At 38.9% G+C, this 15,729-nt stretch overlaps 1 protein-coding gene across 1 annotated transcript in view; it reads right to left on the minus strand.

Moving 5' to 3' along the window:
• Positions 1 to 6,633, minus strand: part of LOC126183579 (flavin reductase (NADPH)) — a 68,143-nt gene extending 61,510 nt beyond the window's left edge. The window contains exons 1-2 of the mRNA XM_049925679.1: positions 6,471 to 6,633; positions 2,519 to 2,683 (exon numbers count right to left, since the gene is read on the minus strand). Of these exons, the coding sequence (XP_049781636.1) occupies positions 2,519 to 2,683; positions 6,471 to 6,552 (247 nt within the window). The 5' untranslated portion in view covers positions 6,553 to 6,633. The remainder of the gene's footprint in view (positions 1 to 2,518; positions 2,684 to 6,470) is intronic.
• Positions 6,634 to 15,729: the final 9,096 nt, after the last annotated feature.

A 15,729-nucleotide genomic window follows, 5' to 3' on the forward strand; every position in this document is an offset into this window, starting at 1 on the left:
GGGATTGTCGGACAAAAAGAAAGCAAAGCTCAAATATCTTAAGATCCTCTGTTAGCCATTTATGAAAGACTCTTGAATCCCTTGAGGCTGGCCAAGTTTATCTCCGTATAAATTTACCGGTAATTTTTTGGTACAGTAAGGGATCAGAGCATCAAGAAATTTTTCTGCTGAAACACATTTCATCTGCTCCAGCGCCCTCTTGATCACATGTACCTATGCATCATCATTAATTGTGAACTCTTTTGATAAATTACTACTGAGGACCCAACTCTTGTAAACCACCAGGCAGAGAAGGTTGTCCCACTTCTTATAACTGCTAAGTGTAAAATACTCTACCTCATATAAGGGGTGATAAAGAAATTTCCATCTGAGAGTGTTGCTGGAGCATACATGCAATGTAGCGTGACTCCAATGTGGATATATAAGCACCGACTTGTAGGCAAGGGATTAGTGTGGCATTAATGTCTTTCTAAAGTGTGTGCGGCAAATGCAGAAATCTGAATTATGGCAATATCATTATCGAATGCATCCAAACAGGAACAAATTTTTTAAATTCTTTTTTTGGCTGCCGAAGGACAAATACCAGCAGAAATCCATCGGAGAATGAAGAATGTGTATGAAGCAGCATGTCCGTCAAAAACTACAATTGTCAAATGGTGCGCCAAATTCCATGCTCATCGCAGTTCAACCCAAGACAATGACCGACCTCGGAAGCCAGCCCCACTCATTATGGACAACAAGCAGGCAGCTGATCATGCAGTTGGGCAGACAAGTGCATAACCATTTGTGCACTAGCAAAGGACCTCAACATTACTTTTGGTAGGATGCAACACATAATCCAGAAGGAGTTAAGCAATCGTAAGGCCTGTAACCAGTGGATACCCCAGATGCTGAATGGCAAATAAAGACCAAACTGGATGGCTGTTTGCCTACAGCATCTTCTATGTCTGCGTGTACATTGTTGCAGTCAACAAAAGCTGGTGCCACCACTGGGAACCAAGGTCAAAAGCGTCGACAATATAGTGGCGCATCCATCGTCCCAAAAAGTTCAGCTTCTACTGGAAGGGTGATGCTCACCCTGTTCTTTGCTTAAAGGGATCCAGTGCCTATTTATTTTAAGGCATGTGGTGTCTCCATTACTTCAGAATAGTATTCTGTAATGCTGGAGGAATGACGACATGCAAGCACGGTGAAATGTCAGAGAAAAGTGTGATGGGGTGCTGCTGCTTCACGATAATGCATGTTCCCATATCACAAATGTTGTAACACCGAAGTTATCGCAACTCAAGTGGGAGACAACAGAGCACCTGCCCTATAGTCTTGATCTCTCCCCAAGTGATTGTCACACATTCGGCCCCCGAAAAGAAGGCCTTGAATTGTCAACGATTCCTATTGGATGAGGATGCGCAAGAAGCAGTTATTGACTATTTCACTTAGAAGGAAATGGTGTTTAACCACACAGGTGTCTTTAACCTGGTGCATTGGTGGAATGATTACCTCAACGCTCGTGGTGACTTTGCCTAACTGTGATACCGATTCTGGACTGTACAGCATCTGAATGGACACTCTTTGATTGCTCCATATATACTGCTGTAAGCAAAAAGTAACTGGGTGACATCATAAATGTCCAGTGTAGGAATCAACCACACCCCTGCATGCCACACCACACCAAGTGAAACTAGGTCCTCTTTCATGGGGATCTCAAATGACTGCCACTTGAGGGTGATTTACGAATGTGTCTTCCTAATATGAGTCATCAACCAGTACAAATGAAGATGCCAAATGGATACTTGTGGCTCATCACCCTCACCACAAAGTCTCTGTCAGGGAAATGGTTCTATAGGTCTGCATGCCCAGCATTACCAACAAAAGGTAGACAGTGTCTTTAATTTTCATACCCATATAAAATCATTCAAATATTAGGAGCATTATTCTAGGTTCCTTGTAATGGATATCACATTGTTAGTGGCCACTGCAGACAATTAGTTGGTTGTATGTTCCACTGATCAATCGCATGGTATGGTAGCCGATACGTTGTGGAACGCGAGTGAGACATCCCCAGACATCCCAATTGTGGTTGAGTCCATGAATATTATTCCTTCAAGTGGTATCATACACTGTCGTAAAAGACACCTGCAAATTGTTCCTTGTGTATGAAATCTGGTTATATTGTCACCTACAGGTTATCAATGGTGGAACAATATCTTCTGAATCCTATGAAATGGTTAAGAAGCTGACGGATTTGAGAACCCAGGCAAGACACCAGTACATCACCCCCTTCAAGAGCTTTTCTATACCACTACTGAGGGTAAAACTACAACAACCAATTCACCATTCACTTAAGATCTCAATAGGCAATATCTTACCATATCTTCTTTCCAATGTCTATGTATTACGTGTTTATGTATGCAAAATGATGACAACAACTGCACTCATAAAGATGGATAGCAAATAAATAAAATATTTCTTTCATTGCCCTACATGCATCTCAAAACAGAGATAACAGAAATGAATTTACTTAAATCATTCCGTGTGCCCAGTGTTACAACAACAGCATCCTGTCCAGCTACTGTTGCTTTCACATCCTCTTCCTTAGTGACATCACCCTTCACCACATCAACTTTACTCCTTAACGCTTCTGGCAGTTTCTCTGGGTCCCTCAATAATGCTCGCACCTGGCAGCCTGCAAAACAAATCAAAACTTAAATACAGTTGCTTTCACCAAAGACGAGAGAAACAGGCAGTAACCTTGAAGTATTGGTAGATGATTTTGAGAAATATGATGTGGTAGATACATTATTAGCTTTTCTTCTGGTCCAAATACATTGTACTTAAACATGATATGTTTCAGTCACTTATTAAGTTATAGGATGTGTGATTTTTATTCCTTCACCGGTATTCAAGACAAAATGCAAATTAAATAAAGAATTTGGTATTCTGATTTTACTGATCATTTGTTTGATTTTTATTGATTCCAGTAATCCTTTTGTGTTCATACACATGGATATGGAACAAGTAACAATTATAGTTTGTATAAATATTGTTACTAACTCACAACTATGAAAAAACAATAAATATGGGACAAGTTACAATTACGCTGTAATAAATTCTCTAAGAGAAAATAACAGTTACATCCGTAGAATGGAATTATTCAGCTAAAACCTAACAACATTTAAGAAAATATTTAACTTGATTATTTCAGAGTTGTATTCATATATTCTACTACCGTATAGAAGCAGTTATGATGCATTATTTTTAACACACAAAGGAATTACAGTCATTAATCAAAGGGTGCACAGATTTAAATCAATAGGGAAAGTTGAAACCGGGTCTCCCACTTACTAGGCAGATGTTTTGACCACTAAACCATCCAGACACAGGGGTCAATGTAACTGCACAGACTACCCTAGCACGCCTCCTACCAGGCCTCAATTCTCAACTTATCAACACACAATTAATGTACTGCACTCTTTACACCCATTATTCTCACTACTCATGGCATTTCAATGATTCCCATAAGAGTTTGAGCCTGGTGTGCATCCGCACTGAAGAGATCATTAGCCGCCTTCACCTTAATTATATATAAGTGATGTCTGTTCTTTCGGATATATAGTATTATTTTCATTTTTACTCTGAAATCATTTTCTATTCAACTTTAAATTATTAGGCAGCTTCTTGTATACAAGAAGTCCCATGTATCTTACACTGTTACGTTGTTTACATAGCCTTTGACCAATTATCGTTGGAATGATGGTCGATGACACTGGCGATTTTTATTTTCTTAAACATAGCGAATTTTCATCAATAAAACAATCTTCTGCACAATAAATATCTCTGTGTGAAATCCAGGATAGAATAATGAAAATATTACAAAAATGATACATTGCTATTCACCATATAATGGAGATGTTCAGCTACAGACAGGAACAACAAAAAGGGTGCTAAATAAGTACGTTTTCAGAAAATAGGCCTTCTTCTGGAGGACACACACGGACGGACGGACACACACACAGACCACCAAGGCCAGACTGCAGGCAACCGCACATGATGGGAAAAGCAATCTGGTTGGTAAAGGTGGGTAATGAAGAGTCTGGGGTGATGAGGGAGAGGGATAGCAAGTAGCAACGTACGGTTGTGGTAGACACTATTGCCACTTGTGGGAGCATACAGGTACGTGGTGGGGAGAGAGTAGAGCACCTAGGTGCAGTCGGAGGGGAGTGGGGTGGGAGCAGACAGTGAGAGGGCATACATAAAAACACTGTGGGTGTGATGGTGGAATAGAAGGCTCTGTAGTGTTAGAGTGGCAACAGGGAAGGGGAAAAGTGGGTGACGGACAGCGATTAAAGAAGTTTGAGGCCAGGTGGGTTACGGGAACGTAGGATTTATTGCAGAAAGAGTTCCCACCTGTGCAATTTAGAAAAGCTGGTGGTGGTAGAAAGGATCCAGATGGCACAGACTTGAAGCAGACACTGAAGTGAAGAGCAGTGTGTTGGGCACCATGTTCAGCACCTGGATGATCCAGCTGTTTCTTGGCCACAGTTTGTCAGTGGCCATTCACACGGACAGCTTGTTGGTTGTTATGCCCATGTACAATGCAGCACAGTGGTTGAAGCTAGCTTGTAGATCACATGACTGCTTTCACAAGTAGCCCTACCTTTGATGTGAGTGGTGATGCTCATGACTGGACTGGAGAATGTGATGGTAGAAGGATGTGTGGAACAGGTCTTGCATCTAGGTCTAGAACAGGGATATGAGCCATGAGGCAAGGGGTTGGGAGTAGGGGTGGAGTAGGGATGGACAAGGATACTGTGTAGGCCCATTGGGTGGTGGAATACCACTGTGGGAGGGGTGGGAAGGATAGTGGGTAGGACATTCCCCACCACATCACTGTATGCTTCCACACGCAGCACTTTACTGTTCCCGACCCCTATTCTGCTAGCTCTGCCCTAGCCTCCTCCTTACCCCCACCAACCAGGCTGCTTCTCCCATCATATGTGGTTGATTGAAGTCTTGCCCTGGTGGCCAGAGACAGTGGTCATGAGTGTGTGAGTTGTGTTTGAGTGAATGTGTGTGTTGTCTGAAGACCTTTTGGCCAGAAGCTTACTTGTTTAGCGGTCTTTTTGCTGTGCCTGCCTGTGACTCAGTCTCTCCATAATATGATGAGTAGTGATGTATCCTTTTCATAATATTGTCATCTCTGTGCGAGAAACCTCAAAATGGAATGCAATAAATATATAAGTATTGAGTGTACAAGTACAAAACATGCACATTTTAGTTTTTTGACCTCTCAGACTTTACTCAGGACATTAAATGCTTAGCAAAATCTATTGTCTCTTTAAGAACCTTTTTATGTATGTAAAGTATAACTGATCCACAAACTGAGGAATTTAGTGGTTATCTACTGATCACTAGGTTCATTTTCAAATCTGACAACATCTATCCTTGCAGTTTGTTTGTGTTTAGCCAATTTAGCAGCTTGGAGTGTGTGTCAGAAATCTTGTTAGGAAGCTCATTGGTACAATGCTTCGAATATGGTGTACTTGTGTCAACAGCAAACATACCTGCTAGATCTTTTTTAAATGCTTTGCGGCAGTTCATTGATAGATATAATAAACAGAAATGGCCCAAGTTGCTCCTTTCACTGCATACTTCTACATTTCTGTCATTACAACTTTTTGTACTCACTCTGAGTGAAATGATCTAAATCAGTCATTACATTTTTCCTGTAATTCCACAGTTCAGTAGTTTATCCAGAAGAAGGCCTAATTCATGGTTGATGGGGTTTAAAGCCTTAATGAGATCAAGGAATACTTACGATCTACGCTTTCTCTCATTGAGTACACTATAAAATTCATTTAGAAATGTATATAGGACCCCATTTATTGACTTCCCTTTTCGAAAGCCAGACTGATGAGTATTCAATTAACAGTAGCTTTCCAAGAATTTTATAGCACATTCTTACAATGCTTTCTCAAGAACCTTGGTTCTGCTCAATTGGATCAAGAGGGGACTGTGCTTCTTAACATCACTCTTTCACATTTCTCAAAGAGAGGAACCACTTCGCTGTCTTGATAATGGAGTTACAGAAACACAGGAATAATAATGTGCTCACCAACTGAACAAACATGGAATTCAAATCCACTAGGTACATTCAACGTTCAGGTTCCTTACAGAAGTAACTGAAATAAAACCGATAGCAAACATCACATACTGTACGTAAATTGAGTCAATTTTGCAGTCATTACAAAACCGGTGTTTAATCGCTTATTTACTCTATATATAAAATCCCATCTATTGTCACCGATTAATTTAGAGGTACCCGGAAATCAGAAACAACCATGAATCAATTTCAGCGGAGAAAAGCCATTTACACTACTTTCTAAACGTACTTTAGCGTTGGTATGTTGATATTTCTTTCATGTCACAAGAATAGGAAATGAGACGTTCCTTATTGTCAAACAATTAATTACCATGTTCTAAAGCGAACTCTGTGGCTTTGATTCCTATCTGGCCGCTGGCACCAAAAATTGCAATTTTTCTAGGAATCGACATAATGCACAACACTGTATCAACAGCCAAACGCCCGCTCCAGCTAGGTCAAATTCATAAAAAAAACGTGACTTGCGCACTCACAAAGATAAACCAGTGATTTTCTTTGATTTCTACAATCAGCGTACTATTCAATTCAACGTAAGGAAAACTTTAAAAATCAAACACATTGTCTCAACTATCACAGTTTTGACATCTTGATGCTATAAAGCTAAGAGTCGCGTGGTAACATGGACGAATGTAGAAAAACAATTAGAAACGAATGTTGCGATCTAATGGACGTGTGAAGATAGCGGGAGGATGAAGTTGCTCGATGTATTACGTGCAATGAAAACTTGCACATATTTACTCTCAACACTAGTTTTCGTCGAACGTCCGTGTGCCCTAACTGATTTTGATTTTTCATGGTTCTTTTCCAAAACGATTAAAGGGCCTTTATGATGCTCAGATCTATCACCCACCAGCAGATTTTACGCGTGTCGGCTTGCTGGGCGACCGACAAACAGATTTTGGATGTCGGACGCGTCTGACCCAAAGGTCTGACCATTCGCCAGCCAATCCTTACACGTGTGCCTTTCTTTGCATGTACTTTAACGAGAGATACTGTAGCTGCGCTCATTTCAAAGATATGCTTTGGGTGGAAGCACCTGAGTGAGGCCATGTTGGAATTTGTTGTTTGGTTTGGGGGAGGGGATCAAACAATACAGTTATCGGTCCCATCGGATTAGGAAAGGTACCATTCCGGCATTTGCCTTAAACGGTTATACGGAAATCAGGAAAACCTAATTCACGATGGCCTGGCGCGGGTTTGAACCGTCCTCCTCCCGAATGCCATTCTAGTGTGAAATTTATCAAGTTCCTATTTGGTGCGTTTTGTATTACAACCACACATAGCTTATTTCCTTTAACTGAATGCTGATCCAAAACACTAGTACCCCTAGGATGTCTAGAAAGGATGTCTTCATATAAACATCAGATAATGAGTTATTGCCATTTAAAGGCATCAGGAGACGTCTGGCGCAGGACAAAAATATGAATTGCAAATCACCAATGTGGTGTAGTGGGTGAGGAGGTGCATTTATTGACCTTCACAGTTCTGAGAGCTTCTTGGACTTGTCTTTGTCATTAATTTTCAAATTCACATGTGAGAAACAATTAAGAGGTGACCGAGTCACACTGTCAGCTACCTACAAAGTATATAAGAAAATTTACAAACTAGTTATTTTAGGAGACTTCTCTTCCATACAAGAATATCTTCAAGTTAAGCACATATGCAGACGAAATATATTCAGGTACTGGTCTAGACAAATTTCTGGTGGTATTTCACTTACTTTCAAGAGCAAAGGACGAAGTTTAGTTACCTGGCAGTGAAGTGTAATTTTTCGCGCAAATTAGAACACACTACAAATGATTAGCACATTTATTTAACAGTATGGGAGATTCTCCTTAAGAACTTTTTGTAATACATACCATTATATAAAATATTATTATATAGTTGATAGGTTCACACTTTCAAAGAAAGAAAATACAGCAATAGCCGTAATTTTTCACACAAATTGGAACATACTTCACACAACCATCATACTTTTGGAGCGTTGGGGAAGCTGCTTAAGTACTTCTCGTACTGTACACTACAATGTAAGTAACGAGTATAGAGTAGGCAAGTTGTTACTTTTAAAGAAAGAAAAAGACAGTAGGAGCTTCCAAATTTGCAATGAATGAACCAGTTGAACATATAAAGAACTTCTGCTTTAATTCATCTGCTAGAATGGCTACTACAATCACGACAATGCCTTCAAGAAAGTCAAAGTATATCTTTGAAAGGGCCACAGCCACAGTACCTCTCGTGACGTATATACAAATTAAGGCACGTGCACCTATACCTCACAGAATGTGCCGTGTGTCGCGATAACCGCCAGGTAGAAGTTCGTATTGTGTCACTGCATGCAAGAATAAGCGTTGTTTAAATGTGGCTAACACGACAGTGCGTGGCGGACTAAAGTTTAATGACAGAGCTTCTGGAGAACTTGAAAGACTAAAAATGTTCGCGAGACACGTCGTGCGAGGAGTACAGCTATAGAGACGCAAAAAAATGAAGCACATGCTTCGGAAATCTATACATGTTACTAAATTGTAGTCTACTGGCGCGTTTCTCTGTCTTTACATAAAGGTATTCCACAACAGATAGACTGATTCAAGAGGAAGGTTTGTGCATGAAATTTATGAGCACTATGCCACACAAGACGGCCAGCCATAGACGCTTGGTGCTACCCATGAGAAGTCTGGGCGCATTTAGTAAAATCTAAACACCGAAATATGTAGAGTCGATTGACATTTAATCGCAAAATATTATTGCTTCATCCTTAGAAATGTTAAAAAAAACAGCCAATCACTTTGTCTTCTGCTATGAAGACGAAAGTTTAGTATTGATTTTTTGTTCTGTTTTTTACAGATCTAACAGTAACTAAATATTCCATTTTTTGTCCATCTGTTGGTGTATTTATTACACAATCTGAACCATAACCATATGTTGTCTTTCTACTTGTAGTATGGAATGAATAGGGGATATCTTTTAGGCTACATGCATATATAAATCGTGCTTTACTGTGATGTATTGCCCCACACACCTGTAAATGCCCACAGCGTTCTCTCACTTTTTTCTGGCTTTATTAATTGTATAGGAAAGCACCAAAAAAAATTCTAGTTTTTGCGTATCTATATGTGGTCGACAACTACCTGTTGTGGATTATAACTTTTCCTCAGGAGGGGAACATTAATGTACAATTGGATTATACTTGGATTTTGGATCATCTGATTTTGTCCAGTGCACAGTTGCACACTGCTGCAAAATAGTTCCCTTCATGATGAGCTCAAGTTTATAATATCCTAGCCGACTTGCTGGCTGTGTTCTAATTATAATAATTTAACTGGAGATGCATTTTACAAATGAGCTAGGCGAAACAAATAATATGTTTAAATTTCTATAGTTTACTGAATATCATCTGTGTATTATTGACACTAATATTTTCAGTGAATCTAGTGGCAGTCAGTTTACATGAAAAATTTACGGTCTCACAATTTCCGAAGACTGTTCAAACTGTTCCTGTGTCTGACCGCACTTAACACACAGTTTTTCTACTCACCAACAGTTCCGCCAAATGAATATCTTCTAAATAACAGTATACATAAGAAAGTAAAATCCAGGAACGTATACATCCTTGGAGACACACGTAATTGCAGAACTGAAACATTTTGATTACTCTGAGTCACTGACAGAAGTCCATTAAAATGGAAACATCTCGACTCTTTCAAGACCTGACAGAAGTCTTTAATCTAGGAGAAAAGCTCCTGCTTGAGTCAGTGATTCAAGTGCCTTCCACTTCTAAACATCAATTCTCACAACACCTTTCGGTCTGTCTGTTATCGGCTGCTGCCTCTGTGCCTCCCCACCATGTCATTTCTTCGTGTTGCCATGCAATAAGATACAAATTTGTACAGTTCTGAACCAATTGGCTAAGCTTAATAACTATAATTAAACATAATTTATGTCCTAAATCGTCCGCCCCCGTGGTCTCGCGGTAGCGTTCTCGCTTCCCGAGCACAGGGTCCCGGGTTCGATTCCCGGCGGGGTCAGGGATTTTTCCTGCCTCGAGATGACTGGGTGTTGTTGTGTCGTCTTCATCATCATCATTCATCCCCATTACAGTCGGAGGAAGGCAACGGCAAACCACCTCCATTAGGACCTTGCCTAGTAAGGTGGTGCGGGTCTCCCGCATCGTTCCCCTACGCTCTGTAAAGAAGCATGGGACTTCATTTCATTTCATGTCTTAAATCGCACTTAATCCATGATTTTAAGAATCTCAGACACTATATATTTAATGGGTCAAATCTCTCATAAAACCTTAGATTATTTCGAATTACTTCATTAACATGTGTTAATACATAAGTAATCTTCACATTTTACTGATAGACACTGCTATTTATGTTATGATATAACTGCTATTTATGTTATGATATAACAAGATAGTAGATTAAAAGAAAGCAAAAGGAACAGCCTGTCTTATGTTGTGTGGGCCTACAATACTTAAGCTTGCATAGGCCATCTCTCTCAATTAGAGGTAAAAATTCAGACAAAAGCTCTTCACGAAACATCACAAGACAGGTGGATTCACTGCCACCTGTCCCTTCTGCAGAGTTTAACAAATACACATACAGTAGTTCAGGTGACTGATAAACGCTGCCAGTTCTCACACTTGGCCAGTTAATGTGCAACCAACTAATACATTTGAGAAGAAAATGTCCCTTAGTAATCCATGTTAAGATACATTCCCTGGAGGCACCTGGGCATTCTGCAGTGTTTAACACATACTGTCAGTTTTGGCCGCAATGCATCCACACTGGTAATTAATAGCTTCAGCCAGTTACCAACCCCCTGAGTTTGAAAACGTCTGACGGCACCGTATTCACTCAGGAAGTCTATACCAAGCCCTACATTTACGGCTAAACCTGGTATAACCAAAAAATTCTTCTCAAATGATTCCTCATCTATAACAAATTCAAGCACAACATCCACTTTGATTGTCTCACTGAACTGACCGGTAGTATTCTTAATTATTATACTTCTTGCAAGAAACTCTACAAATTGTGTACCATGTAGTCCCTTAATATGGTCATAGCCCTTTTCACTGCTCCCACTGTCAACTAAGGCTTCCACACACAAAACATACACGTTCATATCAACAATCGGCTGCCTTTTGCAAGATCCCTCGATGTTACTAAACGTCCACAAAAGTTTATCAGTCTGTCCATGAGCCCATAGAAAGTGATATAATCAACAGGCAGTACAACTGGTCATTCCTTCCCAATTGAGACTGCAAAAATTAGGTTAAAACTTTCTTGGATCAACTCAGTCAGTCGATGGTTAGAACTCCTCCCAACGTGTTCCACGAAGTTTTCTCGTCCCTGAAACAGTTCTTTAGCACTATTGGATTGTTTTAGGCATTCAGAGAGGCTCTCTATGTCGTAGTAAGTAAACTAGTTGGTAGCTAATCTAGTTAAAAATAAGGATGTCACTACGGAGCGTTTATTGACAAATACTGTAAATCTGTCAACAGTCACAACTTTAGACACAAATAATTTAAAAATTACATGAAATTGAGAGCATGGCTTTCACAGAGATTGGGTTTGGATTTCATACTATTGCTGACTGACTAGCTAGGTGCAGAACAGAAATCTTGAGTACAGTTTGTATAACATACGAACTATTTGGGTGTTGTTGGGAGATTAATAATTGTCATTTATTTTCTGATATAAATAGCTTAATGCATAATAGCACTGTAGAAGCATAGCTGTTGATATGAAACCCAGTGGCGAAGGCGTCATGGGGATGGAGAAGACAATTAACCATCCTATAACCCCCATAGACCGATGGGTCTCCGCAGGATAAGTTCGAGAGCAGTATACTAGAATTCTAAATTACTTACTTCCACTACAATGGCAAGACAACCGAGAGATAGAACCCAATTAGCGTTGGATGTCATCAGCTATTTGACGACAGTTACCACATATTTTGGTGTCAGAGGAATTGATTAGATTTACTTTCATTCCAATTGATCTGTAGTGAAGAGGTCCTCCAGGATATAGAACATGTCAGAAAAACAACAATACAAGACAAATATTTACAACTCAAACAAATAAGCTAATGTACCATTCCACAGGTCCCAAGTGGAATGATCGTCATTTTTTAATGAACATTATATGAAAGAATTATTTTACAAACACTAATGCAATGAATTTCAAATAAAAAAGTTTTTTATTTATTTATAAGGTAATAACCATGTAATACAACCACTATAATACTTATTTACAATGAACATATTACTGCACTGAAATGGTGCAGAAGTTATATTGTACTCACACACACACACACACACACACACATTCATACATATTTAAATGAACACATTACTGCACTGAAATTGTGCAGAAGTTATATTGTACTTACATGTATATACACACAAATCAGTTGGTTCTACTGAGAAATTCATCAATGGAGTAGAAAGAATTGGCTACCAATAAATCCTTTAGGCTTCTATTAAACTGAATTTCGTTGGTTGTTAAGCTTTTTATTGCTGCTGGCAAGTTACTGAAAATGTGTGTTCCTGAATAATGCACACCTTTTTGTACAAGACTAAGAGACTTTAAATCCTTGTGAAGATTATTCTTATTTCTAGTATTGATTCTATGAATGGAGCTGTTGGTTTGAAAGAGTGATATATTTTTAATGACAAATTTCATTAAATACTAAATATATTGGGAAGCAGTAGTTATTATCCCTAGTTCCCTAAACTGGCTTCTGCAGGATGTTCTTGAGTTCACACCACATTACTGCACGTTTTTGTGCCCATAAAACTTTAGCTTGGCTTGATGAATTACCCCAAAAAATAATCCCATATGACATTATGGAATGAAAGTAAGCATAGTATGCCAGCTTTTTCATTTTTATATCACCTATGTCTGACACAATTTGCATTGCAAATAGAGATTTGTTAAAACGCTTCAGCAGTTCTGTGGTGCTTTTCCCAGTTGAATTTATTGTCAAGCTGTAATCCCAAGAATTTAACATTGTCCACTTCTTCTATCTGCTTGTCATCATATGTTAGGCATATACTCGTGGGACACCCCTTGCAAGTTCTGAAAACCTAGGGAATACCTAGGGAAGCCCACAGAGACGTCACGGTAGCGTCTGTAACGGTTACATGGCGCATGTAATACGACTGCAGGAAAAAAAATTACTCACCATGCAAAGGGTCTCTCATGATCAATTTAATTAAATAGCCTATCAATTCGATATCAAAGACGCGCCACGGGGGGTTGGAAGCTAGGGCAACAGTATCACAAACATGATTCAAGATCTGAAGCGGTAATCAGACGTTTTCTCATTGCGGCGAGATCTTTTAACGAAATTTCAATCTTCCACCTACAGAGGAAGAGATGATTATGGTAATAAAATCAGCTATATCATCGAATTTATAAAGTGATATGCAGTATAAATCTGATATTTACAACTTCTCTGTGCTGTTACCCTGAGAGACTTTGTATGTGATGAGAAATTTTATTTTCTTTTAAAGAGAGTTCGAAAGAGAGGACGTAGACCAAGCCTTAGCACTCCTTCATGAGCCAAAAATGAGCTTAATAATTAGTCCTGTGATGCAGGACGTGACACGCAAGAATAGATCTTTTCATCTGATGAGAGAATGTTTAGATTGATTGATTGATTGATTGATTGATTTTTATTGCCCAAAAACAAAACATTTACAGGGATGTAAAGCTTGTATAAGCAACATCAATAAATGTACAAACAACAATGACAATAAATAGACAAATAATTAATCTATGTTAGAAATTACGCTCACAGAAATCTTCCATTGTACAAAAACAATTTTGAATTAATAAAAATCTTAAAAATATCTTCAATTTTTTCAGCTCCAGGCTCTTAACTTGATGAAAAATATTATTTAAAGGCAAGAAAATATTTTATTAGCTTTGTAATTACACCCTGGATACGAAAAACAACACATTAACTGTAAGAAAAACACAGAAGTTACACACAAGCCAAGAATAAAGATATTGACAGCAGAGTCATGGAGCAGCACATAAATATAGACGTCAAGGAATTTTTTCTTTTCTTTTAACAGTTCCTCCAAAAGAAAAAATCATGAAATTATTGCTTTGTCTCTTGCACGCCAATTTCTGAACATAGAAAATTAAATCGAACTCGTTCAAGAGGTTTCGTCAAAATATCTGCTTTCTGAATACAGCCTTTTGCAACCAATCTGGCTTTAAAGCGAGTACCTCCATTGACTGCGACCTTTCGCCATAGAACCCAGCGGTTTTGCAATACTTTGGCATTCTTTGGACGGTCAACCAGCACCCAGGTATTGTTTTCCTTAAGTGAATGAAGTTCTTCACCAATAGCTTGCATCCATTCTTCCTTCTCGTTTGACTGCAATATTTGTGAAAAACAGTTTGGATCTTTGTATTCAAGTGCATCAACTTTTGTTGCCATACAAAATTCACCACTTTCCATCCAGGTTGGTTTTCTTCGTTGTCTTTTATTCTTCTGTTTCTCTTCATTAGAAGATTCAGCAGCTTCTGCTTTTAGAAATTCTGTTAATTCTTTATTTTCTTCAGATTCACTCGACTCTTGACTTTCTCTAGAATCGAGAGTGCCAATTTTTTCTTGAGTTTGGCTTCCTCCAGAATTGTACAGCCTAGGAGATTTACATTGGTCATCTTTAGATGAATTCGGATCATTAAATTCTTCCCGAGGGACTTCAAATTCAACATGATCACTATGTAAATCACAAACAATTTCTGGCTTAAATTTTACATCGTGACTCAACACCACTTTTCTTTTAGATGGAATCCAAACTCTGAACCCATCTTTGTCATTAACATATCCAACAAGTCGTCCAAAAACTGCCTTATCATCAAACTTGGAACGGAATTGTTTGTTAATGTGAACATAGCAGCCTGTGCCAAAAATTCTGAGATGATCAAGTCGTCCTACTGGTCGATTAAACCATAGTTCATAAGGAGTTTTATTTTCAACTGAAGATTTTCCAGTACGATTTATTAGGTAGACTGCTGTGTTACATGCCTCTGCCCACAACCCTTTAGGTAATTTACTCGGATTTAGCATTGACCGGGCAGCTTCAACAATGGTCCTATTTTCCCATTCAGCCACACCATTTTGTTCAGGAGTGTAAGGAGGAGGAATCAGTAGCTCTATTCCCCTGTCTGCAAGCAGTTCACTGACATTCTTATTGTTAAATTCTTTGCCACCATCACATCTAAATTGTTTGACAACATGTCCATTAGTTCGTGCTTCATTTAAAAACTGCTTAAGCACAGTACACACTTCACTTTTGTGTCTTAAAAAGAAAATTCAACGAAATTTACTAAAATCGTCTTTGAAACATACATAATAATGCTTGCCCCCAAAAGATTTCGTGCTCATTGGTCCATTTACATCCGCGTGGATTAATTCACCAGTACTGGTAGCGCGTATTGTTCGTGTTTTGAATGGCAGCCTATGCATCTTTCCAACCGCACAGCCGTCACAAAATTCACTCTTGGCATCTTCCACATTAATGTTCATTCCTTTTAAAATATTCT

The sequence above is a fragment of the Schistocerca cancellata genome, chromosome 1, assembly GCF_023864275.1.
Source record: "Schistocerca cancellata isolate TAMUIC-IGC-003103 chromosome 1, iqSchCanc2.1, whole genome shotgun sequence".
NCBI lineage: Eukaryota > Metazoa > Arthropoda > Insecta > Orthoptera > Acrididae > Schistocerca > Schistocerca cancellata.